The sequence below is a fragment of the Notolepis coatsorum genome (assembly GCF_963971535.1).
Source record: "Notolepis coatsorum genome assembly, chromosome: 10".
Taxonomy (NCBI): Eukaryota; Metazoa; Chordata; class Actinopteri; order Aulopiformes; family Paralepididae; genus Notolepis; species Notolepis coatsorum.
Window position 1 is genome coordinate 25,779,430 of NC_140174.1, and position 26,711 is coordinate 25,806,140.

At 44.4% G+C, this 26,711-nt stretch overlaps 1 protein-coding gene across 2 annotated transcripts; it reads left to right on the forward strand.

Moving 5' to 3' along the window:
• Nucleotides 1–1,580: 1,580 nt before the first annotated feature.
• On the forward strand, nucleotides 1,581–26,660 carry l3mbtl2 (L3MBTL histone methyl-lysine binding protein 2). 2 transcript variants are annotated; one of them, XM_084322859.1, is made up of 18 exons: nucleotides 1,581–1,603; nucleotides 2,044–2,543; nucleotides 3,101–3,233; nucleotides 6,041–6,174; nucleotides 8,086–8,158; nucleotides 8,487–8,560; nucleotides 10,034–10,151; nucleotides 12,452–12,586; nucleotides 12,971–13,059; nucleotides 15,432–15,681; nucleotides 15,893–15,969; nucleotides 16,140–16,244; nucleotides 16,695–16,839; nucleotides 18,511–18,593; nucleotides 20,965–21,199; nucleotides 21,488–21,550; nucleotides 21,806–21,991; nucleotides 23,085–26,660. In XM_084322859.1, the coding sequence occupies exons 2-18, from the start codon at nucleotides 2,181–2,183 to the stop codon at nucleotides 23,789–23,791; spliced, it is 2,970 nt and encodes a 989-aa protein (XP_084178985.1). In that variant the 5' UTR covers nucleotides 1,581–1,603; nucleotides 2,044–2,180; the 3' UTR covers nucleotides 23,792–26,660. The 2 variants fall into 2 exon arrangements, with proteins under 2 accessions (XP_084178985.1, XP_084178986.1); XM_084322860.1 differs by having other exon boundaries at nucleotides 21,491–21,550.
• The last annotated feature ends 51 nt before the right edge of the window (nucleotides 26,661–26,711 follow it).

Genomic DNA, 26,711 nt, shown 5'->3' on the forward strand with positions numbered 1-26,711 from the left:
GGGACAGAGCTTTCAGTGTGGCAGCTCCCAGTCTCCCACCCTCTGGAACTCCCTCCCTGCAGAACTCCGCAACGCCCCAACTCTGGACTCCATAAAAAAATACTCCTCAAAACTCACCTCTTCAACATGGCCTTTGACCTACATTGAATGTTGTGTCTGTCCACCATGTTTTTTATTGTTGTTTTTCGCCCTATGTAAAGCAACCTTGGGTTTCATGAAAGGCGCTATATAAAACCAAGTTATTATTATTATATATATGTAGGCCTAACGGTTGTGACAACGTCACCTCAAACTTCGATGCCCCGAGGGAGTTTCTAACACGGGTTTCCCACGCTGTGTGCAACAACACAGACCACTATAGGTGAATTCACTTCTTTGTCAATGCGTCTTTTGAGGATGTGAGAGTGAGTTTAACCCATAGCACCGCTACTCACCCCAGCCCTTCGTGACTGTGCTTCACAATACCATCCTGGCACCGCTACTCACCCCAGCCCTTCTTGACTGCGCTTCACGATACCATCCGTTACACTCACCCTCCTTAAACTCACTCCACTCCACCCAAGGCATCCGGGTCACGGCACCATTGTAACGGTTGTGACAACGTCACCTCAAACTTCGATCCCCCGAGGGAGTTTCGAACACGGGTCTCCCACGCCGCGTGCAACAACACAGACCGCTATACCAAGAGGTGAATTCACTTCTTTGTACCGTGTCTATGCGTCTTTTGAGGATGTGTGAGAGTGAGTTTAACCCATAGCACTGCTACTCACCCCAGCCCTTCATGACTGTGCTTCACGATACCATCCGTTACATATATATGCAGTAAATATAAATATATAAATGTATATATACGGTATATACAGCACTATTGTACATGCTATCATACCTAGTTATATAGTAGACTATATGAGGTGGTAGTTATGATTTTTATGATTACAGTGTAGGGCAGTTGTAGACAGTGAAAGCAGTAGGTATAAATTGAGTATAGGCAACAGAGTTAAAAGTTCGTACAGTATGGGTAACAGAGCCTAGGCAATGGAGTCAGAGTTCAGAGTTGATATGGTATGGGGGGCAGGGGCTGTTGTCATCATGGTACAAAGTTCAGAGAGATGACAGCTGAGAGAAAGAAGCTTTTCCTGAGGGCCTACAGGAACCTCCCCTCCAAGTCAAGCAGACTACTTTTACGCACCTACTCCCGAACTCTGCATGCGCAGATTGCCCACGGAGTCTCTGGATTGTCCACAGCACAGGTGTATTCTAGGTGTATCAATCTGTGCATGCAGAGTTCGGTAGTAGGTGTGGGAAAGCGACTATAGCTTGGCCGAGAAAGTGCCGATCGACATGGGATTGGTCGCTCCGTGTTCAGGAGACTCAGGCGTATATACACGTCTATTGGATCATGTCTCCAGCACCCCCACAGCCGTAGCTACAACCACTTATGTCAAGGCTCTCATCCACATTCATTAATTTTCTCCCCCGCTCTCTCCTCCATGAGCTCAATGTAACGCGGAAGTGCAGTGGTCTCGTTTCAGAATACCGGAAGTGTTGCGGTGGAACGCCACTTCCCAGAATTCCGTGCGCAAGAAGTAAACACGAAGAAGCGGTAAGTAAAGACAAAGCCATGTGCTGTCTACTATATGATCAATAATTTGTAATCAAGATAGTTTTTGTGTGTATATGAAACACGCTCAATTATTAATTATCTAAGTGCATTAGCTAGCGTTTTGCAAATAATGAAAAGTATAAAAAGCAAGCTGCTATACGATAATGGCTCTCCAGTGTTAGCTAGCTTCCGTTTGAGCTAACTAACGATTTAGCATCACTTTATGTTTATGATTTATGTTTTGTTAGCTAGCTAACTTCAATCGTAGACATTTCTATTGACAAAAAAGCAAGTTACAGTTCCTGTTACCGGGGTCGGTTAGTGCATGTTGTGTCTGCTAAATAATGTATCTAATACCATTGCATGCACTGCACTGTGCAAGTTCTCTTCTCTTAGTTTTCATCCCCTTGTACTGTTAATCATCATCTTGTTTCTCACAGAGTCCATAGCAAGCAGTGCTTTGACATCAACCAAGTCAAAAGAGGAAAGTATGCCCTCATTGTCCTGTATTGTAGATCCAACTACAGTAGTTTGACAACAACACCTTCAACGAGACTCTCACCTGAGTGAGGACAACATGCCTTACCACTGTGTAGCCTTTGGCTGTGGCAAGACTGCGGAAGACAGCGTGACCATGTACAAATTCCCCAAGGATCCAGACGAGTTTCGCAAATGGGAGAAGCAGGTCCAGCGCACCCGCAACCAGTGGCTTGCCACGCCCACCTCCCATCTGTGCAGCGAGCACTTTGGCAGAGAGTACTTTGAATCCAAGCAGCCCTCCACCCTGAAGACGCTGAGGCTGAAGCTGGGGGCCGTCCCCACCGTGTTCATCAGACCACATTGTGTTGCGTGTGATGGGATAGGATGCAGCAGCTGCCTGCCTGCCATCCAGCGCAAGGGGATTCCTCCTGCTGCGGGACCGAGGGCAAATGAGACGCCGGTGAGTTGTTGTCGTTGGGGGAGGTTTTCACTGACATGTGGGAGGGAGAGCCAGACTCTGTCATTCCTACTGTGAAATACTGGTCGTCGCAGTCAACCGGCACCTGCTAACCTGTAGCTCAGCTGGTTAGTGCGGCCGCCTGTGGATCCTATGGTCCCAGGTTAAAATCCACTCGGTTACATTGGTGACAGCGGTGGGATCTCACTGTCCTGTGAATCTGTATCCAGGTTTACGTAGCATATGGGGGTGGGGTCAGTGTCTTAACCCCGGGAAAGTGTGTGCGTGTGGATGAAAGAACATGCGAGGACGCACTTTTCGGGTGGAAGATGACTGTAAACTACTGAGGAGTCGGTCACAGTCAACCAGCACCTGCTAAGCGGTCTGACTCTGACCCTTTAGCTCAGCTGGTTGGTGCTGCCGCTTGTGGATCCTATGGTCCAAGGTTCACATCCACTTGGTTACACTGCTAAGTCTCTGAGCTGGACCTCATAGCTGTTTAGTTTAACGTTACATGTTTGATTCAAATAAATCTCTCTCTCTCTCTTTCTCTCTCTCAGCAAGCAGACGATAATGAGAGAGCTCATGTACAGTTTGATCATGCTGACGGAGGAGATGAGGACGACGATGAGGAGGAGGAGGAGGAAGAAGCGATGGATCAGTCCAGCAAAACAGTTGTGGATGACACACCAGGTGAGGGGTACATGAATGAGTGGTGCTGTGTGACCCTAGCATAGGTTCTTTCTACTGAGGTTAGGCCAACTTGGGCCTTTTGTTGTTTCGTGGCGTAGTGGGCAAGGCGCTCGCCACGAAATCTGGAGACGCTGGGCTTGCCTGTTTGAGCCCAGCGCTCCACATTTGCTTTCAGTTTAGCTGGTCGTCCGTACTAATACACATTGGCCGTATTAGGGGGTGGGAAACTGATGGGTGGGGATCGGGCGTTGTGGACAGCGACTCCTACAGGTCGGTTGGTCCGCCTGCGCAGTAGAATCAGGAAGTGTCAGGGGCAACGTGAGCCTCCCACGCGTTACTCCTCGCCACTGAGAGATCGAGCTGTGCAGGTGAAAAGATGCGACTGCTGTTACCTCAAGTACCGGAGGGGACTTGTGCTATGTATGACTTAGTCCACATTGCAGCCGGCTTGTGGGAGGCAAGAAACAGCGTTCGTGACAGGGGAGGGTTGAATTGGATGATACGAAATTGGGATGGGAGAAAATATAGAAAAAATGGGAGAAAAAGTGGATAAAAAAAAAAAAAATGGGCTCCACAAGTAAGTGTCCACCTGGAAGGACATTCCGGTCAGAGATGTATGGTCTTATTTTGCATTTGCAATTTTAGCATTTTCTTTTCTTTCTTCATTTAAAATTGTTCAATAATGCATCGTACTGTATATTATTGTACAATGCTGCTTTCTTTGGTGACATGCAGTGTATTTCACCTGTCCAGTATATTGAGGGCTGTCCTCCCAAACACCAATCTTTGGGCTTTGAAGCTTCAGTGGTAATTATCATAGAATAATGGAAGCTTCAGGTGATATGGGGGAATATTATGGGTTGTACACTACACCACATAACGGCACAAAATGAGCAGAACACAAAAAAAAATACAAGCGCAAATCCGCGATAGCTGCGATCGCGTACGTGCATGCGCGCATTCACACACACATACACACACACACCCTCACACAAACACTTGACCTCCATGCCAAATTTCAGCCTCTTAGGGTGAAAACTGTCTGCTAGCTAGAGGACAGACCAATCAATCAACCAACCAACAGAGTGAGCTGCAGAGCTGCTGGTCACCAGTTAATAATGATATCTTGCTTAACCCTTTGCTAGGTTAGTTTCAAGTTTCAAGTTTCTTTAATAGTTGTCATACAGAAGTACAGAATACTTTTATACAAAATGCTTCTTACTGTTACGCTCCAGAGACTGTGCTAGACAAGATAAGTATGTTATTTGATACTTATATTGTCTAGCACAGTCTCTGGAGCGTAACAGTAAGAAGCATTTTGTATAAAAGTATTCTGTACTTCTGTATGACAACTATTAAAGAAACTTGAAACTTGAAACTAACCTAGCAAAGGGTTAAGCAAAAGGCCTGACCAAGCAAATATGTTGGGTCTCAGAAAGGTCAGGTCTTTTTAGGAACATTTAAGAAGACCTAAGAACATGTTGCAATATGAGGAACAGTGAACTAGACTTGACCTGTGTCTGACCTTCTGCAGACCGTTTTGAAAGATCTTCCATTACAGGGTTCACCTAGTTCTGTTGTTTCCGACTCTGCACATGTGTGAGGTGATTGTAGTAGTTTCAACGTTCAAATGAAGAACTTTTTTTTATTTGTACATTTTAAAGTTAAATGCATCAATCTAGTGCACTTTGAGAGCAAAATAAAGAGGCTAGATCTATGATGAACTTTGTGCTCGAAACACAAAATCGACTAGACTAGTGCTTCCCAATCCTCTCCTCGAAGCACCCCAGCCGTTCAATGTATTTGTTAAATTCCACCACCAGCACACCTGATTCAATTTAACTAGCCCTTTATTAGTTGAATCAAGGTGTGCTGGTGGTGGAATTTAACAAATACATGGAATGGCTGGGGTGTCTCGAGGAGAGGTTTGGGAACCACTGGACTAGAGCATACATTTGAGCCATCAAAGAAATGAAGCAAAAGTGGTTACCTGTGTTGAACTGGTTTATTTTTTTTTATTTTTTATTTTTTTTAATCCTCTCTTACTCAGATTTTTTCTCTGTTTTCTCCCCGTCCCAATTTAGTCGTTGTGCCAATTCCCCCCCTCCCCTACCTGTTTGTTGTGCACATGTTCTCCTACTGGTCGGTACAAGGGAACCCTGAAGTCATCCGCACGCTTCCTCCGACACGCACGGCGACAGCCAGTGACTCTTTTTTCACCTGGCAGGGAGGACTCTCATTGGTGAAGTGTAACGCGTGGGAGGGCACGCTGCCTCCATCAAGTCCTGCCTCCGCTGAGCAAGCGCCCAGACCTGACCTGTAGGCGTCGCTGTCCACAACGCCAGATTCCCACCCATGACTTACCCTCCCCCTAACCCAGCCAAACGGGTTAGTATAGCGATCAGCCCAAGCCAAGGCAATGCTGACTCCGGGAGTCGAGACCTCAGCCTCTTGCATTGGTGACAAGCGCAATCTCCGCTATGCCACCTGACCGCCCAAACTGGTTTATTTTTTAGAAAATAAAAAAATATAGTGGATTACTATTACGACTACTACCACTGCCAATACTACTGAATCTGATACATCCCTATTGGCAAACTTTATATTTAAAAAAAAAAATAGTAAAAACTTTTAACTTTTTTTAACTATTAATTTTTTTTTTTCATTATACAACTATGGCGGGACTAATTACACTGTGGCGGGCCGCCACAGTCTAGGTAATTAATTGGAAACCCTGGTGTGTGATGGTAACAGATGGTTATCTCTCCTAGTGGTGTGTGATGGTAACGGATGGTTATCTCTCCCAGTGGTGTGTGAGATGTGCGGCGAAACCGGCCCGATCGGCACCTTCTATTCCAAGACCAAGCGCTTCTGCAACAAATCCTGCTCCCGCTCCTACTCGTCAAACTCCAAGAAGTCCTCTATACTTGCACGCCTGCAGGTGAGAGACGGAGAAATGGTTGTGACGAGAGTCACTTGTTCAGAATTCATACGTGTTATCTTTCTGGTCTAAGACCGTAGAAAGATATGAGTGAAAATGAGCAACTCTGTCCCAAATCCAAAAGCTCGAGTGCTAAAACGTGTGATGTCATAATGTATAGTCTGAAGCTGCTTCATAGACAATGAATTGGGGAAGATGGATGACACTGAGAGCACCCAGGGGGTACATTTTTCAGTTTCAGAACTGAGACCACTACTATAGAATAAAGCTCATTTTGATATAAAAAACTAAATAATAATAATAATAATAATAATAATAATAATAATAATAATAATAATAATAATAATAATAATAATAATAATAATAATAATAATAATAATAATAAAACAAATGTTCTGTGGGTCCACAAAATCACTCTCCCATTCATTGTCAATGGAGCAGCTCCAGACTTTATATTTGATGACATCACAAGTTTGATTCTTACTTCTCTGGTTTCTGGCTTTCGGAGAGAGTAGCTCATGTTCACAAATATAGAATTTTGATCCTTGTTTGAGCCCTGTTTCTACTTAATAATGATGATGTTGTTGATCAGTACTTGCTCAGCACAATCCAATGCTGTTCTTCATACTGGCAGCCCCGGCTAGTTAGCCACAAAACGAATGCAAAGTCAATAGGGCCACACTCTGTACAAGTAGTAGGTCTGTAAAAGTACCCAAAGTAGGTTATAGGCTTGCCGCGAAAGTTCGACTGGAGAGGCGCTCAGAGGACCAGTTGAGACCAGCAACAAGAGTGTTTGCGCGATGCGCTAAATAAGGCTGCAGCTACATTGATCCGCCAATGAACGGCTAGAAAATGTATGGAATGTATTACTGTCCGTTGGTAGAACCTAACGTCAACACTTGTCTGTCTGAAAATGAATTAAAAACACGTAGATGGACAGACGCAGCGGATCAATGTAGGTTAAAGGTTAAAGATAAAAGTAAGCACTCTAGTAGGTTACAGCTTTTATTTCACGGCTTGTTTCAGACTGCCCAGTATGCGGCAAAGCATAGTATCTTTATATGTATAATAATTAAGGCTGTCAAAGTTAACGCGGTATTAACGTTATCGCCCGATTCTATTAACGCCACTATTTTATTTAACTCACGATTAACTTAGATTTAGATGTTTTTTAATTATTTTTTTTTATTTTTTTTACTAGACTTCACTCGGGTGTATTGATTATCTCATTGATACTATGTGTGTGTGTGTGTGTGTGTGTGTGTGTGTGTGTGTGTGTGTGTGTGTGTGTGTGTGTGTGTGTGTGTGTGTGTGTGTGTGTGTGTGTGTGTGTGTGTGTGTGTGTGTGTGTGTGTGTGTGTGTGTGTGTGTGTGTGTGTGTGTGTGTGTGTGTGTGTGTGTGTGTGTGTGTGTGTGTGTGTGTGTGTGTGTGTGTGAGATATAGAGAGAGAGAGGGGGGTGAGAGAGATGAGGAAGGGGCAAGAGAGAAAGAGAGCTGGGAGAGTGTGTGTGAGAGAGAGAGGGGGGGTGTGTGATTACTCAGCCCTTGTGTGGGTGAATGTAACAAGTTCCTAACATTTTCTTTCCCCTATTATTTCATGCACACTTTATTCATTGTTTTAAAGTTATTTTGTGCATCACTCTGTTTTGAATTTGATGCAAATTTGCAATGCATGAGGGTCATCCTTTTGTGTTAAATGGCTGCATAAAGCAAGCATTTGTTGACTCGCATGTTGATAAGAGTATTAAAACTTGGAACTTGAAAAAGATCTGTTTAAGGTAGGGGGAAAATGCGATTAATTTGTGATTAATCGCGAGTGAACTATGGACAATCATGTGATTAATCGAGTTAAATATTTTAATCGATTGACAGCACTAATAATAATGTATGTTGTTCCTGTGTTTCTCAAGGGGAAACCTCCTACAAAGAAAGCCATAGTGTTGGCCAAGGTGGCAAAGATCACATCACCTGTAGGAAAGGATGGTGAGAGACACGAGACACGCATCTCTATCAAGACACTGACACAGCCCTACACCTATACTACACACACTGACACCTCTGTGTGCTCTCTCTCTCTGTGCTCTCTCTCTCTGTGCTCTCTCTGTCTCTCTGTCTCTCTCTCTCTCTCTCTCTCTCTCTCTCTCTCTCTCTCTCTCTCTCTCTCTCTCTCTCTCTCTCTGTCTCTCTCTCTGTCTCTCTCTCTGTGCTCTCTCTCTCTGTGCTCTCTCTCTCTGTGCTCTCTCTGTCTCTCTGTCTCTCTCTCTCTCTCTCTCTCTCTCTCTCTCTCTCTCTCTCTCTCTCTCTCTCTCAGGACAGATTTTTGAGTGGGGCGCCTACCTGGACAAGGAGACGTCTCTCGCCGCCTCCGTCTCCTGCTTCAGACATGTGAGTCCTGTGTCTTGAGAACTGTGCGAGATGTCGGTATGGACAAAACACCACCCCACCACACATGGGTGTTTTAAATAAAGAAACAAAAGAGCCCCTGTGTTCCGTCTTATTCACATGCAGTTAAATGCATTGGTGGCGCGTCACGGGTCTCACGTAAGGAGCCTATATAAATTATATATATATATATACTGTATATAGTTGTTTTATATTTATTTATGCTTTTTTTAATCTCTATAGGTCACTCTCTCGGTTGGTTGGTCCACACAAATATCCCCACCCTCTAGCGGCCACACCAACACCCGGCTGTTACTAGTTTTATCAATAAGTTACATTCCTGCTGCCTTGATAACTAACTATGCTCAGTTTCATATAGCCTATAGCATTCACAGGGCATCCCAGGTCTACTTCGTCTCCAAAACGTCCGTTTATAGCTAATAGCTGGTAGCTCGATTAAAACCATAAAATTCTATGTGACTGCATTGACCCTCACGCATCGCTATGAAACAACCCAGGCGCAACAACGTGTCCGTACAAGCACTTTCATTAATGAAGATGTTTTAACTGTAGGTGAAGAGAGCAGCGCACGGGAGCGCTTGTTTTGTTCCACCCGGTGGAGATAATGAAGTTGTTTTAACTGCAGGTCAAGAGAGCAGCGCACGGGAGCGCTTGTTTTGTTTTACCTGGTGGAGATAATGAAGATGTTTTAACTGCAGGTCAAGAGAGCAGTGCACGGGAGCGCTTGTTTTGTTCCACCCGGTGGAGATAATGAAGATGTTTTAACTGCAGGTCAAGAGAGCAGCGCACGGGAGGGAGCGCTTCGTTTCATCCGTTACCTCAGGACTCTGTTGTGCAAAAGCTCTACTTTTGGATGTTCAAATAAAAATTCCATTACACTCTGTTTGTTCCCAGGGCCAGGGACAAAACTTGATGTTATGGGCCTTACTAATGAGTCGCTGTCTTAAATTTGATCATTCTGTATAGGCTCCCCGCTGAGCTCAGGGCCCGGTACAGCCTTATGGTTTGTTACCTATCTTTGGATTTTTATTCCAGCCAACCAACCAACCGGGCGTCACACTCCTCAAGGACCACTTAAGGAACAGAGGGCCAATCTCAAGACCAGGGGCCACCATGCTTTTTCTGTTGCAGCCTCCAGGCTGTGGAACAGTATCCCTACCTCAGTCCGTTTTGCCCCCTCGATCGAGTCCTTTAAATCCCAGCTCAAAACGTACCTTTATTCTCTAGCGTTTCCTTGATCCTGACCTGTACCTTGCCTGAGCTATTGTACTGATGTGCAATTTTGTTGTCTGTTCCATGTTGTATGACCTGTCTGTTCCCCTACCTGCCTTTGTAAAGCACTTTGTTTGGCTTGTGTCATGTAAAACGTGCTATATAAATACATCTGATTGATTGATTGACTCCTACTGTGGATCTTAACGAGTGTTTCTTGTTTTGGCGTTTCTGAACCCGAAGGCTCCCTTGTGTTCCCACTGGGATGATATCGCGGTGGGGATGAAGGTGGAGGTCCTCAACACCAACGCAGTCCTTCCCAGTAAAGTCTACTGGATCGCCAGTATCGTCCAGTTAGCAGGTCTGTATGTCTGTTTGTGAGCGTCTAGTTTAAGTAGCTTTTTACGCTTTGTCAGTCCGATAAAACAAGGAATTATCCACCCAAGATTAAGCACGGTATGTTTGTATTGTTAGAAAAATATTATTAAATTGAGGAGGAATACACACTTTTCCTCTACTTCCAGTCTGTGTTATTATTATTATTATTTAATTTTTTCTTTGTTTAACTGTGGATTGTGAGTTTCTGTATAATGGTATAAATTATTATTTGTATAAATTAGGTTGTACGCCGACCATTAAGAAAATACTTTTTTAGTTTAGGAATAAGGGGCAGGTAACTATAAGATTTATTCTTCTTCCTGCTCCTTTTGTCCATGGAATGTTATTTATTGTGTAATGAAGAAACTCTGATTGTATGATTCCATGTGGCAAATAAAAACTCTGAATCTGAATCTGAATCTGTGTTTCAGCCTGGTTACGAATCAGCGCACATATTTAAGATAAGATATTCCTTTATTGATCCCCTTAGAAAAAATTTGGGCGTCATAGCAGTATGGGGGAGGGGGGAGGGGAGTTAAAGGTATGGGCAGGGTAATAGTAGAAATATAAAAATAAGTGAAAAAATAAATAGTTAATTTTTCATTACCCCTCACCATTTTTGTGAGTATTTTTGCTTTGTTTACCTATTTACCTGGGGGCGACAGTGGCTCAGGAGGTAGAGCAGTCTGGTAATCGGAAGGTTCCCGGTTTGATTCCGGCTTATCTCTCTCTGTGGAATGTACTTTCTTGTTTACGTTCATGAACTTTGACAAGAGACGACCAATTTGTTAGCCCGACCAGGAGATACATTTAACGTAGGTTCATCACTACAACAGTACAGTCCTTTCAATAATCAGTTTGAAAGATAAACAGTGAACATCCTGCGCCTCTTGAGGCCATGGTTACACTGGGGGTTTTGTTTTAGTTTTTGTTGCTGAATGATTACGTTTGCTGTCCTAGTTAAAAAGAAACCCCGTTTTGGCAGGATAAATTGTGTTTCCGTTTTGGATACTCGCCAAAACTCGCCAACAACGTGCCATGTAATCTGCGCGAGCTGGATACGGAGCCGTTGTTGCTCAACGCCCATGCGCAGTAGAGACCTGCACGGTTATTTCCAGTGTTTACAGCAGAGCTCCGGTTGCCTTTCGAATAGACGCGTCCCAAATAGCTGCTACCATGTGTTGTCAAGTTATTGTTATAAGGAGCCCAGTCCAAGCTACAACAGTCTGCATTGTTTGTATTGAGCCGTATTGTACCCATTCTGCAATCTGTTAAATAAAGTTTACATCCATTCATTCTGTTAGCATTAACGATTGCATGAGCAGCTGGCTAACGTGAGCTAACGGTAGCTACCTACCGTAGCTACCTAGCTACCAGACCCTGTTAGCTCAGAGCTCCTCTTTCAATCTTAACAAGCATTAAACAAAATGGCCCAGTCATCTATTCACCTTTGTTTAATACATGAGGCGTTGTCTAATGTTATCTAGCTACTGATAGCTCCTGATATCATCAGTTTGGTGCTGGCTGGCTAACGTGAGCTAACGTTAGCTACTTCCAAACCCTGTTAGTTGTTATAAGGAGCCCAGTCCAAGCTACAACAGTCTGCATACCCTTAACAATTGTGTGTATTTAGCTGTATTGTATTGTACCCATTCTGCAATCTGTTAAATAAAGTTTACATCCATTCATTCTGCTAGCATTAACGTTACCAAGCTGCTAGCCACAATGCTATACTGTTGTATTGGCATATTCCATTCACGTTAGCATATAGCTAACAACATCGGAGATCTTTTTGTGAGACTAAACTATCCGCTCTTGGTGGTCAATTGTGTTGATGTTAGTTTTGTTTCATCAACAAATGAGGCAGAACACACAGTGAATGTATCCGTTTTGTTTATTGCACTTTTATTGCACTTTCTTTGCTGAAAAATAAATGCTAAATGGCTCACGCGAGGCATTTAAAGATGGTGTTTTTTTTGTGTGTGCAGGAAGTGTATTGGCACATTCAACTTCTGATTGGTTGAAAATTGCCTTCATGTTCGCCACCTACTGCCACCTACTGCTTTGGCATTGTACTACATCACTGTGCTCAGGAGGCAAAACCAATGTCTAACTTGCCTGCCATTACGTTGCGTTCTGGAAAGCGAAACTGACCTTGAAAACGAAACGAAAATACCCCTGTGTGTAACCGCAGCCTAGTCACAAATGATCAAAGGTTTTTGAATCACCTGTTGATAAGACACTAGATATACGGTCCTCTGGTCTGTTCCTCCTTGTGCCCAGGATACAAAGCTCTGTTGAGGTACGAGGGCTTTGAGTACGACAGCAGCATGGACTTCTGGGTCAACATCAGCACAGGGGAGTTGAACCCCATCGGCTGGTGCGCCATGACGGGCAAGCTGCTGGTGCCACCTCAAGGTGAGGATGACTAACTCTGCAGACACTGCCCTACAAACACATGTTAGTCAATGATCACAGACAGACAGACAAGACAGACAGACAGACACACAGACGGACAGACAGACAGGGCCATAAATATTTGGACATCAACACAATCTTCATATGGCTCTGTACATCACCACAATGAATTTGAAAGAGATGTGCTTTAAGTGCAGACTCAGCTTTAAGTTGAGGGCATTTGCGTCCAAATCAGATGAACAGTATAGGAATTACAGTTTCAAGCCCATTGTGGTGGTGTACAGATCCAACATTCTGAAAATTGTCCAAAAATCTATGGACCAAACTGTACACACATAGAGACATACATACACACAATTTGACAAGCCATGTGTCTCTTCGTAGGCTTGCAGCAGAACATCCCAGACTGGAAAGAGTATCTGATGAAGAAGCTAGTGGGGGCCAGTACTCTACCAGTTGACTTCTACATCAAGGTAACCCCCCCCCCCCATCTCTCTCTCTCTCTCGCTCTCTCTCTCTCTCTCTCTCTTCCCCCTCTACTTTGTGGATGCCTTTATCCACAGTGCCATGTCTCCATTAGCTATGTTCAGCCTGGCTGGGGTTAGCCATTGTCTAGCTGTAGCTTGGTATGGTTGGGTTTGTGTCTCCAATAGCTATGTTTAGCCTGGCTGAGGCTAGCCATGGTCTAGCATGGTATGGTTGGGTTTGTGTCCATGAGCGATGTTCAGCCTGATACAGGTATGGGCAGGGTAATAGTAGAAAGACATTTTTAATCTGAATATAAACTATGGGTAAGAGTAAAAGTAAACAATATACACAAGGTGCAGTGCAGTATACACAAGGTAACCTGGCATGATATACCGGTATGTCATACGCAGTGATGTACCTGAACGCGTTCAATGAACGATCGTTCATGAACGCGTTCGTATTTTGGGCGAACTTGAACTGAACGTACTGTATATCCGCTAAATGAACGTAATTGAGAACGTGTTCATTCTCAGCGCTGTGTAACGGAGTTCAAAAGTGCGTTCATTCTCAGCACTCTATTATAACGGCGTTCAAAGATGTGCCATATTTCATAATGCATTTCAGCCGAAAACTCAGTTAAAACACTGTAAACAGGCTTAAAAATTATGCGTAAAACCACCCGATCTGGCAACCAGCCTGTCACCCCCTGCTACGTCATCAGACTCCTCCTCACAACAAGCAGTGGAACAGGAATCTGCGCGCAGAAGCCGAGAGCTGCAGCAGCAGCAGCACTCTCTCAGTCGGAGTCAGACTCTACCTCTAGACGTCACGTCGGCGTATGCATTTAAAAGAGTTTACAATTCAAACTATTTGATAAACTTCTACTTTCAGCCCGGAAATGCATTCTGATAAACTGAATTAAGGATAAGCCTCCATTTTTACAAATGTGGTATAGAGAGATCTTCGGTGTGCTCCTACCCCATGAAAGACACTGTGCAATGCATAGAGTCAACAACGCTTCCTTTCAGGAGGTGTGGGCCCCACTATTAGACTATTTTCCTGCTGAAATGTATCGGATCCTTCTAAAGGCCCAGTGCCCCATTGTATGGACAGACCTAGGATAGGAAAAAATAAATATATGTATGTCTACATGTGAATGCGCTCGAGGCAAGTGCAAGTGCCTGTCTTGGTCTGCTTTCCTTTTTGCTTGTTTTTCTTTTTGTTTTGTTTTTGCTTGCTTATGGTGTGGATGATGGCATAGAGATGAACTGGAGGACCCCCCCCCCCCCCCCTTGTCCCAATGTGTGTTTTTGTAATGTAAGTAACTGTACGTGAAAAATCTATAATAAAAAAAAGAACTAAAAAGAACTAAATTAGTTCATTTTTGAAACCATGAACTTTAGTTCAACATTTTGAATTATGAACTATGAACTGAACTAGTTCATTTTAAAAATGTTGAACTGTGAACTGAACTAGTTCATGTAGAAAGTGAACTTTCCCAACACTGGTCATACGTTGTAGTGAGTGGAGACAGTGGCATTAGCTAGTGGAGACAGATAAGATATTCCTTTATTGATCCCCTTGGGGAAATTCTAAGAGAGACTCTTAACTCAATCAGCGCCAGAGGGATATGTGTAATGTGTGTCCGTCCCTACACACGCTACAATAAAAAAATCAAATGGATATGATGGGTATTATGTTCCATCATGAATGCATGAAAGGGTGGGGGTCGTTTTTTGATGCTTTGATCGTTACCAACGGAATACGTTATGGACTAACACATACGCTCGATCGCAATGAAGACATTCTTGGATCAACGCAAGATTGATATCATATAGCCCTTACCTTGACTAGTAACCCAAAAAGAATATTCCAATTAGCTGATCGCCATTCCAAGTATTGATGTCCATCTTGACGCCAACATAATCCATCACAAAACACGGATCGGGAGTACTTGATTCTTCTCAATCCGATCGGGACAACCGCTCCACTTGCTCGACAAAGAAAAGTCCGCCCGGATCCATATAATCGACGCACAGCCCAAGACACAGAGTTTCAAAGGGTGGTCGATACCGCTGCCTGGTAGGATGCGGCCGGTATTGCACTTTTGCGATCTCAGACTTATTCCCTATGATAACACCAGGCTCCCTGGATGGATAATGAATGGAAATATCGAATAAAAGAAATAATGATAAAAACCTGCTTGTCACTCAAGCGTCGGCGAGTTAACCCGACTTTATTCGGGTATGGCATCCATTGAGTTAATAGACGAGGCATTAGTTAGTGCCATTCTCTGCCCGTTTTTCTACAGGAGAACATCTCATCTGGTACTCAATCATCGTCCTCTGATACCTTGTCTTCTGTCTCCCCCGTCCAGCTGGTAGAGAGCATGAAGTACTCGTTCAAACCAGGCATGCGCGTGGAGGTGGTCGACCCCAAACACGTGAGCCGGACGCGCTCCGCCATCGTGGACACCATCACCGGGGGCCGTCTGAGACTGCTCTACGAGGACGCGAGCGACTCGCCGGAGAACATCATTACTGACTTCTGGTGCCACATGTGGAGTCCCCTGCTCCACCCGGTGGGCTGGTCCGAAAGAGTGGGACACGCCATCAAACCCATCAAAGGTACAGGGTCCGACCAACTAGTCAGAAGAGGGGGGGGGGGGGTTATGCCTGGGAGGGTGAACTTTATCCATGAAATTGCAAGCCAAGGGTTAAAAATACATTAGCACTTCTACATATGCAAAAAGTCAGTTAACTACTTATCAAAAAGTCAGTTAACAACTTATATTAATTTGCAATTCAGTAATAATGAGGGTTTTGACTCTTTCTACAGCCAGAAATGTGGGCACCAGTGTGCATCCTGTACTTCGTAAAGTTATCTACAACAGTGGACCCACGCTTTTTAAGAGGGTAGGACACACACACACACACACACTGAAGAAATGAGTCATGTTTTGTGTCATACCTATGTTCCATCATGGACTAATAACCATAGATCGTACCTCAAACGTAAATAGCTGGCATACTGTATTATAGTCACATCAAAGTGGTGTACATACAGTGTCTGGGTTCTCTCTCAGCCCAGGATGGCGTACATGGAGGGGGGCTTCTTTGAGGAGGGGATGAAGCTAGAGGCCATAGACCCTCTCAACCTGGGAAGCATCTGTGTGGCCACTGTGCACAAGGTAAAGACACCCTTTTGTCAAAGTCTGAAAACAGCTGAAATGTTTTGCTTAGAATCTGTGGTTATAATCGACAGGGGCTCGGGAGGTTGAGCAGTCGTCTGGTAATCCGCGGGTTCCCAGGCAGCGTGTCGAAGTGTCCTTGAGCAAGACACTTAACCCCTAACTGCTCCCGATGAGCAGGTTGGCACCTTGCATGGTCGCCTCTGCCGTCGATGTGTGAATGTGTGAATGAATGGGTATAATGTGAGGAACAAATTATAAAGCGATTTGGATAAAAACGCTATATATATATGCAGCCATTTACCAAGTTGCTAACAAAGAGAATATCTCTATTGATGCTGCTTCTCTCTCTCCATACTATTTTCTTTCTTTCTTTCTTCTCTATCTATTTCTCTTTCTCCCTCTCTATCTCTCTCTCTCTCTCTCTCTCTCTCTCTCTCTCTCTCTCAGGTGCTGTTGGACGGCTATCTGATGGTGGGTATAGATGGAACCCAGTCAACAACAACTGACTGGTTCTGTTATCACGCCTCCTCTCACGGCATCCTACCTACAGGCTTCTGCCAGAAGAACAACCTCCCTCTCACTGTGCCACAAGGTGAAGCTAAACGTCTCCACTCTTCTTTCTGGCATGATGCCACCTCAGGGCCAGGTGGCTGGGTGGTCCCTGGACTGGTTGGCTAACTAAGATATAAAGTGTTTTCTTTATAGGGCCGCCCCGATCGGAATCAGAGCCGATCGCGGCATGTTTTTTTTATTTTTTTTATATTTTTGCACAAATCTTTCCAATAAGTTTATAATTCCGTGGGCAGCGTTATACCAATCATCTAATGTGGGTCAAATGTTGATAATAGCAGTTAGTATCGAAGACGGTAACGTTACACGCTAAAACTCACCCCAGTCTCCGCGCGCCGTTGGGCGATCATCGTAGAGTAGAAATCTTATCATTATGGGATGTAGATTTACCCGGTCCATCTCCAGCTTGTATAATGGTATATACGTCCAAATCATGTTGTTTATCGAGTTATTGGCAATCGATCACTGTGTATTGTGACGAGCTAGAATGCCGGGACCTATAGCGAGTGCCCGGAAGTAATACGGACGTCCAGCACAACCTCTATGCCACTTCCTGTTAAGCGATTGCGCCGATCGGCCACCAGATGGCGCTCCTGAACCGCCAGAGAGCTCAGTGGGTCCTCCTGGTGGATCTCAGGCCAGCGGAGGGGACATATGAATCCGATCGCAGATTTTTGAAATATTGATATAAGGACGCTGTAAAGCGTCCTCCGGCAACTTGAGCATGGCCGGCAATGACGTGTAAACACGTTTCCTGGCAGCCAAAGTGTTAACAACTGACATGGAAATTAAAAAAGCACTTACAAAAAAAGAAAAAAAACATTACTATACATTGTGCATATACATCCCTAATGCACATACGTTATATGTAGACCGATCTACCTGCAAGCAGGTATGTGCTGCATCTTCTATCGGGATGCCATCTTTCTCCATATTGCATGTGAGAGGATGCGTCTCAGATATATGTAGGTGTGCGTGAGAGCATGTATGAATGTGTGTCTGATCGCGGCATGTTTTAATTGATCAGTATTGGCTATGTTAAGCCTGATCAAATTACGATCCTATTTTGTTAAAATTATTTATGGAAACCATTAAAGGAAAGCTGTTATGTAGGTTATTTCTTTCTTTAAGCAGAGCTATTCAATTACCTACATTGAAATGGTTTTTACTAACTTTAATATATGTTAAGTGTGCTCTGTGCAGCTGTATTATTTTGGAAGATACTTTGGAAACTCAGTATTGGCAGATACTCAATATTAAAGGAGATGTTCTGGAGCACACGGTCAATTTAGCTTATTAATCTTATTGGTGCAAACAGACTTCACGTTTTTCAACACAGATTGTCTTCTTCAACTTCTTCAACTGTCGTGGGGCGACAGTGGCTCAGGAGATAGAGCAGTTGTCTATTAATCCGGAGGTTCCCGGTTCGATTCCAGCTCCTCCCGGGCAGCGTGTCGAAGTGTCAAGAACTGCTCCCGATGAGCAGGTTGGCAACCTTGCACGGTTGCCTCCGCCGTCGATGTGTGAATGTGTGAGTGAATGGGTAAAATGTGAGGAACGAATTGTAAAGCGCTTTGGATAAAAGCAGCTATATAAATGGACCATTTACCATTTCAGAGTCAACGCTGTACATAGCATTTCTAATGAGAATTCCTTCCTGATGGATCAGTACCGTCTGTCTGCTTGTCACCAGGTCATGAGTCCAGAACCTTCACCTGGCCCACATACCTGAAGCAGACCCAGGCTAAAGCTGCAGCTGCACGACTCTTCAATGCTGTAAGACAGCAGTGGTTTCCCATACATAGATTCATGTGGCGAAACGCTACACAAACTTTCGGATTCTATATGAATTTTCGATTTTGAGGTCAAGGTTCGATTTGATTATTGATTCTTTCTATGTGTTAAGATGTAACCGTACTTTAGTGCTCTGATTATACATTATATATATACGGTACTATACAGCTTGGTTTGGCTCAGAGAAATAAAATGTTTATGTCACAGTCATAAGCAGTAGCCATACGATACCAGCACTTTGAATAACCTTTTTGAATTAAATCTTTATTTAGAAAATGAAAATACATCAAAAAGTAAAAGGAGTAGGAAGATGTATACATTTATTTAATCCTCCCCCTTCTCTAATACCACATATCTACACATAAATACAATATTCTGCATACATTTAAATATATCTACCCACAATAATAAAGTAATTGGCATTTTGTTAACCAAGTAAGTTAAAACAGAACTAGGTTAAAACATGGCAAGACAAACAGAGCAAAACAGCAGGCAGACAGATATAGACGCTAGTTTAGTAGCAGTTGCAAGTGTCAGTATAAATGTCCATGATAGTTTCCTTGGAAGCTGATCTTCAAAGCCATGTCATTATACCTCTTTTTAAACTGGTTCATGTTTGGGCATTGTTTTTTTTTTTATCCACTTTTTCTCCCATTTTCTATATTTTCTCCCATCCCAATTTCGTATCATCCAATTCAACCCTCCCCTGTCACGAACGCTGTTTCTTGCCTCCCACAAGCCGGCTGCAATGTGGACTAAGTCATACATAGCACAAGTCCCCTCCGGTACTTGAGGTAACAGCAGTCGCATCTTTTCACCTGCGCAGCTCTATCTCTCAGTGGCGAGGAGTAACGCGTGGGAGGCTCACGCTGCCCCCGACACTTCCTGATTCTACTGCGCAGGCGCACCAACCGACCTGTAGGAGTCGCTGTCCACAACGCCCGATCCCCACCCATCAGTTTCCCACCCCCTAATACGGCCAATGTGTATTAGTACGGACGACCAGCTAAACTGAAAGCAAATGTGGAGCGCTGGGCTCGAACAAGCAAGCCCAGTTTCTACAGATTTCGTGGCGAGCGCCTTGCCCACTACACCACGTAGCCGCCCCTGTTTGGGCATTGTTTTAGATTTTGAAATACAATAATGTTCCATTGTCGTACGAACACAAAGAGTTCAACTGAGAGAAAGAAATGAAGGCAGGAGAACTAGAGGAGAATCATCTATACAGTTTTAAATCTCATACACTGTGTTGTTATCCATTCTGCGTTGACTATATTCATACAACAGCCATTTTGCTCTCATGGTTCACTCTCTCATTCACTCTCAGGTTGGGTTCCTTTCCAACCTGTTCCCACTGAATATGGTCACTTGAGATCGTAACACCCCTAATAGATTTATTTGTGGCTGTGTCCACCACAAACTGACACATGACAACACTAATACATTATGTTGCATGTATGCTGACTGTGTGTATGGTATCTTACTCTGCTCAGCCTTCCAACACCACATATTAACCTTAGAACCTGAGTATCTTGCTACTATTACTGCTGCTACTACTAGTACTACTACTACTACTGCTGCTACTACTACTACTACTACTACTACTACTACTACTACTACTACTACTACTACTACTACTACTACTACCACTACTGCTGCTACTACTAGTACTACTACTACTACTGCTACTACTACTACTACTACTACTACTGCTGCTACTGCTACTACTACCACTACTACTACTACTGCTGTTACTACTACTACTACTACTACTACCACCACTACTACTGCTTCTACTGCTACTACTGCTACTACTACTACTACTACCACTACTACTACCACTACTACTACTACTACCACTACTACTACTGCTGCTACTACTACCACTACTACTACTACTACTACCACCACTACTACTACTGCTGCTACTACTACTACTACCACTATTATTACTACTACTACTACTACTACTACTACTACTACTACTACCACTACTACTACTGTTGCTACTACTACTACTACTACTACTACTACTACCACTATTATTACTACTACTACTACCACTACTACTACTACCACCACTATTACCACAAATTCTACTACCACTACTACCACTACTACTGCTGCTACTACTACCGGTACTGCTGCTACTACCACTATTACTACTACTACTACTACCACCACTATTACCACAAATACTACTACTACTACTACTAATACTACTACCACTACTACCACTACCACTTTAAATCCAAGAAATTATTATTATTATTATTATTATTATTACTACTACTACTATTACCACTACTATTACTAATAATAATAATACATTTGTGTGTGTCTCTCTCTCCAGGGTTACCCGGGCCACGGCTTTTCCCCCAACATGAAGCTGGAGGCCGTGGACCTGATGGAGCCGCGCCTGGTGTGCGTGGCCACCGTGAGGCGCTGCGTGGGCCGCCTCCTGCTCATCCACTTCGACGGCTGGGAGGACGAGTTCGACCAGTGGGTGGACCACCAGTCCCCGGACATCTACCCCGTCGGCTGGTGTGAGATCACCAGCTACCCGCTGCAGCCCCCCGTTGCCCCAGGTAATGCTGTGGGTTTGTGTTTCACACGTCAGATTGACGTGCGCCACGTCCAAGCGTCACGGCAGTGTTTATTTTGCGATGTTTTTAACAAAGTCAAACTGCTCTGTGCCAAAAAATTGTGTGTGTATTTTTTATCCACATGTTACACGTGCATTTTGGTATCTTATTTAAATTTGGGGGGGGAATTGACTGAGGTTTGGTATCGGCCTCGATATCTGCTACCGGTCCCGGTTCCTCCCTGGGCCTTGTGTGTCGTGTCACTGACCACTGCTTCTGCCTCTCCTCCAGCAGACGCAGCGGGGAACCAGGCACGGCTCAAGAAGTATAAAGCACCTGTGTTCGGGAAGAGGAGTAAGTTGTGCTCATGCTGTGGATTACTGTGCACCATACTGGTTTACAGTCTGTTACTGTCTGTTTGTACAAACCGACTGATTGTTGTTGTTTTTCTTTTGGATATGAATAATCTGTTTCTCCTCTCCTTCACTCTTTACACCCCTCTTTCTCCTCCTCACTCGCCACACTCCTCTTTCTCCTCCTCACTCTCTACACTCCTCTTTCTCCTCCCCTCACTCTCCATGCCCCTCTTTCTCCTCTCCCTCGCTCCAGAGAGGAGAAGGAAACTGACCTCCAGGAACTATCCGGAACAAGCGTCTGACGAGGAGGCCAGTCAGGGAGTCCCTCTAGACCAGCCCCCCGGGGGCACCGGTACTGACGGACCTCCTGAGCTGGTGGTGGCTCTGCCCCCTGAACCTCCTCTCCTGCAGCCCAAGGCCGAGCCCGAGGAGATGGAGAGTAAGTCAACCTGCAGGACTTCACCTGCCCGTTCCATATGTTGTAGCAAACGTCAAGGAAACTATAAAAGAAGGAAGGGTCATTATGTCACTGTGTAGCATGTGTGAACGCGGGTGTGGAAACTTTCAGTTCGGCCGACATCGAGTTGAATGGGATCAGCAGTCTCCTCGTTTATGTAATTTAAACTGGAACCTCGGATGTCAGAATCATCTGCAATTTGTTGCATTGTTAACTAGCTCATGTTATATTGGTTGATGTATATTTCCTCAGATAGCTGGTATATTTAGAATTTTAATACAGGCTTGAATAGAACTGGCACCAAAGTCTGACACCAAGCAGAGCATAGAACGCTGGTATTCTGACGTGATGACCCTTCCTTCTTTTATAGTTTCCTTGGTTGATGTGTGGTGAAAGAAATGGTTAGATCAGATGTCATTCATTTTATTCTTTTAATATTTGACCCATGGGTGCCTAAGGTTAGGGGGAACCTGGTGAATGAATGAATGAAAACTTTATTTAACAGTATGGTCATGGAAGATTGTGTTTTCCAGGCCTGGAATGGACGTGAGAAATCTTACATATCCCCAAAAAAACTTTTGTAAATGTCACAGACATTTGTTGAGTCTTTGAATCTTAAATGTCAAGCTTGACTGTCGATCTGGTTACCTTTCAGAAAGAATGACAAAAATAACACATTTCTTAAAGCGCTAGCTGTAGCCAGACGACACATACACGGGACGCTGAAATCTACTAATTAATAAAAGCGTGGAACAATTGAACATAGACACTGACAGATATTTCTCCTGGGAATTGTGCTATGTGCCATGGAATAGTCATGACATTTGTTTAAAAAAAAAAATTGAAACATACAACCTTGTTTGGATTTGCGTGTGTATGAGCGCTTGAGATATGCTCTCTCTCTCTCTCTCTCTCTCTCTCTCTCTCTCTCTCTCTCTCTCTGTCTCTGTCTCTGTCTCTGTCTTATGTTCTCTTCCCTGATTTGTAACGTTCTCCCCTGTCTCCCTCGCTCTGCTCCCTCTTTTATCTTCTCTTATCCTCATTCTCCGCTCTCTCGACCTCTCTCTCCCCCTAGTCTTTGCGGTGCAGGTGAAAGTGGAGGAGGTGGAGATGGAGACCCCCATCACTCCTTCCCATCCGGCTGTGGTCAAGCAGGTCAAGCAGGAGAAGCAGGGAGAGGAGCAGAGCCACGCGGGGCAAAGCACGCCGGCGGGAGAGAAAAGCAAGACGGATCAAAGGACGGAACCAAGCGGCGACGCTCAGCCGAACGGCACGGTTCAGAATAAAACTGCGGACAAAAGAGTCCAACTGACGGCAGAGACTAAGACGGCGGAAGACAGCGGTACAGATAAGAGCAACACAGAGCGGGGTGAAAACGACCCGGCGCAGAGCGCGTCGGAACAGAGCAAATCGGACCAAATGGAAGGTAACCAAGGCGACCAGAGCGCGGCGGTCAAACCGAGGACGGAGGATAGTAAGACGGAGCAGGGCGGCAAGGGGGGCGGGGGAGGAGAGAGAGGAGAGGCGGACGGTACGGAGGAAGAACATACGGAGAAGACGGAACAGCCGAGTGCCGGGGGGAACGTGGCGGGGCAACGTGACGAGGCCGACCGGAGAGAGGCGACGGAGAGAGTGACGGAGCAGAGGAGCAGGGGCGAGGAGAGGTCGGAGGAGAAGGAGGAAGGTGAGCACGAGACGGAAGAGAGCAAAGAGGGGATGGAGTCAAAGGAGAGCAAGCAGGAGAAGAATGAGGAGGAGTCGACGGAAGCTATGGAACACTGACATCTGGAACCTATGGAAGATTGAGATCTGGAAGCTATGGGACACTGAGATCTGGAACCTATGGAAGACTGAGATCTGGAAGCTATGGGACACTGAGATCTGGAACCTATGGAAGACTGAGATCTGGAAGCTATGGGACACTGACATCTGGAACCTATGGAAGACTGAGATCTGGAAGCTATGGGACACTGAGATCTGGAACCTATGGAAGACTGAGATCTGGAAGCTATGGGACACTGACATCTGGAACCTATGGAAGATTGAGATCTGGAAGCTATGGGACACTGAGATCTGGAACCTATGGAAGACTGAGATCTGGAAGCTATGGGACACTGAGATCTGGAACCTATGGAAGACTGAGATCTGGAAGCTATGGAACACTGAGATCTGGAACCTATGGAAGATTGAGATCTGGAAGCTATGGAACACTGAGATCTGGAACCTATGGAATATTGAGATCTGGAAGCTATGGAACACTGAGATCTGGAACCTATGGAATATTGAGATCTGGAACCTATGGAACACTGTGATCTGGAGAGTTTGAAGCATAGAATTTGAATCGATGAACTATTCCCATTCAAACGTACACGCTTGGATTGACAATATTCACACGGTGCCCATTTTTGCTTTTATGTCATGTTCACCGGATGGGAACACGGTGGAAAGGAATCCCAACCCGAGTGTGACATAAGAGAAAAATGGCAACCGTGTGAATATCAATGGTGAGTGATTTTAAGATGGCTGACATGATGGTGTTTAATAATGTCGTCATGGGTGTTGTCAGCAGTTGCTATGTAGCTATTAGTTCTTTGCAGTCATTTATTACCAGAGTTTGGCCAGGTTGGATAGTAAGGGCGCCATGTTGTGGCCACCTTATCATAGTGAGCCATAAACCACTGACCTCTGAACTATTTTTGAAACCTTGCTGTCCAAACAAAGTAATAAAGGCCTCTGGTTCTTTGGATCCCTTCCTGTTTCTATTCTATTGCATTAGCAAACATTGCAACAGGAAATAAACTTGGGTCAATTTTGAATTTGGAACTATTTACAATAATTGTCACTTTAAAAGTGTCTATATGGGACCAGAATGTCATTGAATTGCATGTTTGATGAATGGGAGTCAATCAGCCTGACATCAAAGTGTAAAATCTCAACATTTGTAAGTCAGTTGAAGGAAAATGGTAAATAGTTCATAGCGTAGGACATGTTTATTTTAAACGCCAAAAGACACCAAAACATAAATATGATTGTATTACATTTTGATTGTCATTTTCAAATGTGTTCCTGGCATTTTCCACAGGGCCGGGCCAAATTTCATTTCATTTCAAACCTTTATTTATACTTGTGAAAGCACTGAGGTTTCCCTCATTTACAGTGATGATGAGTTAACAAAGGACACAAATATCATAACAGTTATTAATTACAATGAATTACAATTACTACAATGATGGATTAAAAACAATTACATGATTCAGTACATAGGTCAAGTGCAATGCCTTTAAACTCCATGGATGACCAAATGCAGGGGAGGCTGTAGTTTGTGGAGCCCTGGTTAAGACACTGCTGTCCTTCATGACTCCACATTGTACCATATAAGTACTTAGTCTGCGTTATATACTAACTACCTCACTCATCCGTCGGAGACTTGGACGGCTTTCAGCTGTTTCTGCTGTGGATCAACTGAAAGTCACTAACCGGTTGTCAGAAAGATCCTGAATATGACTTATGGTGCCGAGGAGATTGCTTCCCCATCCTATCCCAAACCCCGCCCTCTTTTCTCCATCCTCCAACCGCAACCGTTGCTTCCCTCGGACAAATTTTGTCACGATTGGAGGATCAAGAAAAGAGGGCGGGTTTGAGATGGGTCAATCGGCTTGGATCAAGCCCATTGGATCGCTGTCAGCCCATCACCATCACTTCCGCTCTCTTTTTCAAATTCCTATAATGATCTGGTTGAATGCATGTGATTCACCTGAATTCACAGTAGACATCTAGGTAGGCAAACAACAGGTTGTCAATCAAATGGCCAATGAGCCGAAGGGGGCACTTCTGACAGCAATCCAGTGGCCTACATTGTGGAAGATTGTAATGACACTAGAGACATTTCTATGTTGTTGTATTACGTTTTATTACTTCTTTTACATCCAGATCTTGTTTTGTTTTGTATATACAATCATGGATTAAAAATACTGACTTGAGTCGGTCTGGTATAATAACGTGGCAGTACCGGACCTGTTGGTGCAGAATAACATGGGAAGACCCCATCGACGGCAGTTCATCCTGTGACACACACATGGCTATGCATGCATAGAGAGACAGATATGCATAGAGAGACAGATATGCATAGAGATACAGATGGAGTCTAGTGGTTAAGGAGAATGATCCTGAAGCTAGAGACACGGTTTGTCACAGAAACACACGGCGACGTGAGAGAGTACTAGTCAAGCTGAGGAAAGGTAAAGCATTTCTAGACAATGTTCTGTCGTCGGAAGTCTGGTTTCCTATAGTGAAAGTCAATACTCCTACGGTCAAAGTCAAGTTGCCGTGGCGTCCGACACGTCTCACCTCCACAGAGAAGATCCCAGAATCCTCCTTTTCTGATCCTCGGAAGAGACGGCGAATAGAGAAAGAACGTGAGGGATTGACTGGAGGCTTCTGCGATTCAAACGTTGGCTTCTATGGAGGCGTGCCATACAGAGCACACGTCGGCAGCTGTTGCTCTCATGTGTGGATTCAAGTTGAATTCGAGAAGTGAGGGAGCTCAGAGATAACCATGATAACCAAATCATAAACAGGGCTATAATGGCATAATGTAGTCTGTGTATCAGTTGTGCTTGACCTGCTGAGCTTCAGTGCAGAAGCCTGAGGATCTCCCCAGACAATATCAACCCCAACCCCAACCCCCCCCCCCCCCCCTGGG

Bases quoted from the DNA above. Each gene is read 5' to 3' on its own strand.
- l3mbtl2 (XM_084322859.1), top strand. From the start codon at position 2,181: ATGCCTTACCACTGTGTAGCCTTTGGCTGTGGCAAGACTGCGGAAGAC. The intron at 16,245-16,694 runs GTAAAGACACCC...TCTCTCTCTCAG, and splicing joins GTGTGGCCACTGTGCACAAG to GTGCTGTTGGACGGCTATCT. The intron at 21,200-21,487 runs GTAATGCTGTGG...CCTCTCCTCCAG, and splicing joins GCAGCCCCCCGTTGCCCCAG to CAGACGCAGCGGGGAACCAG.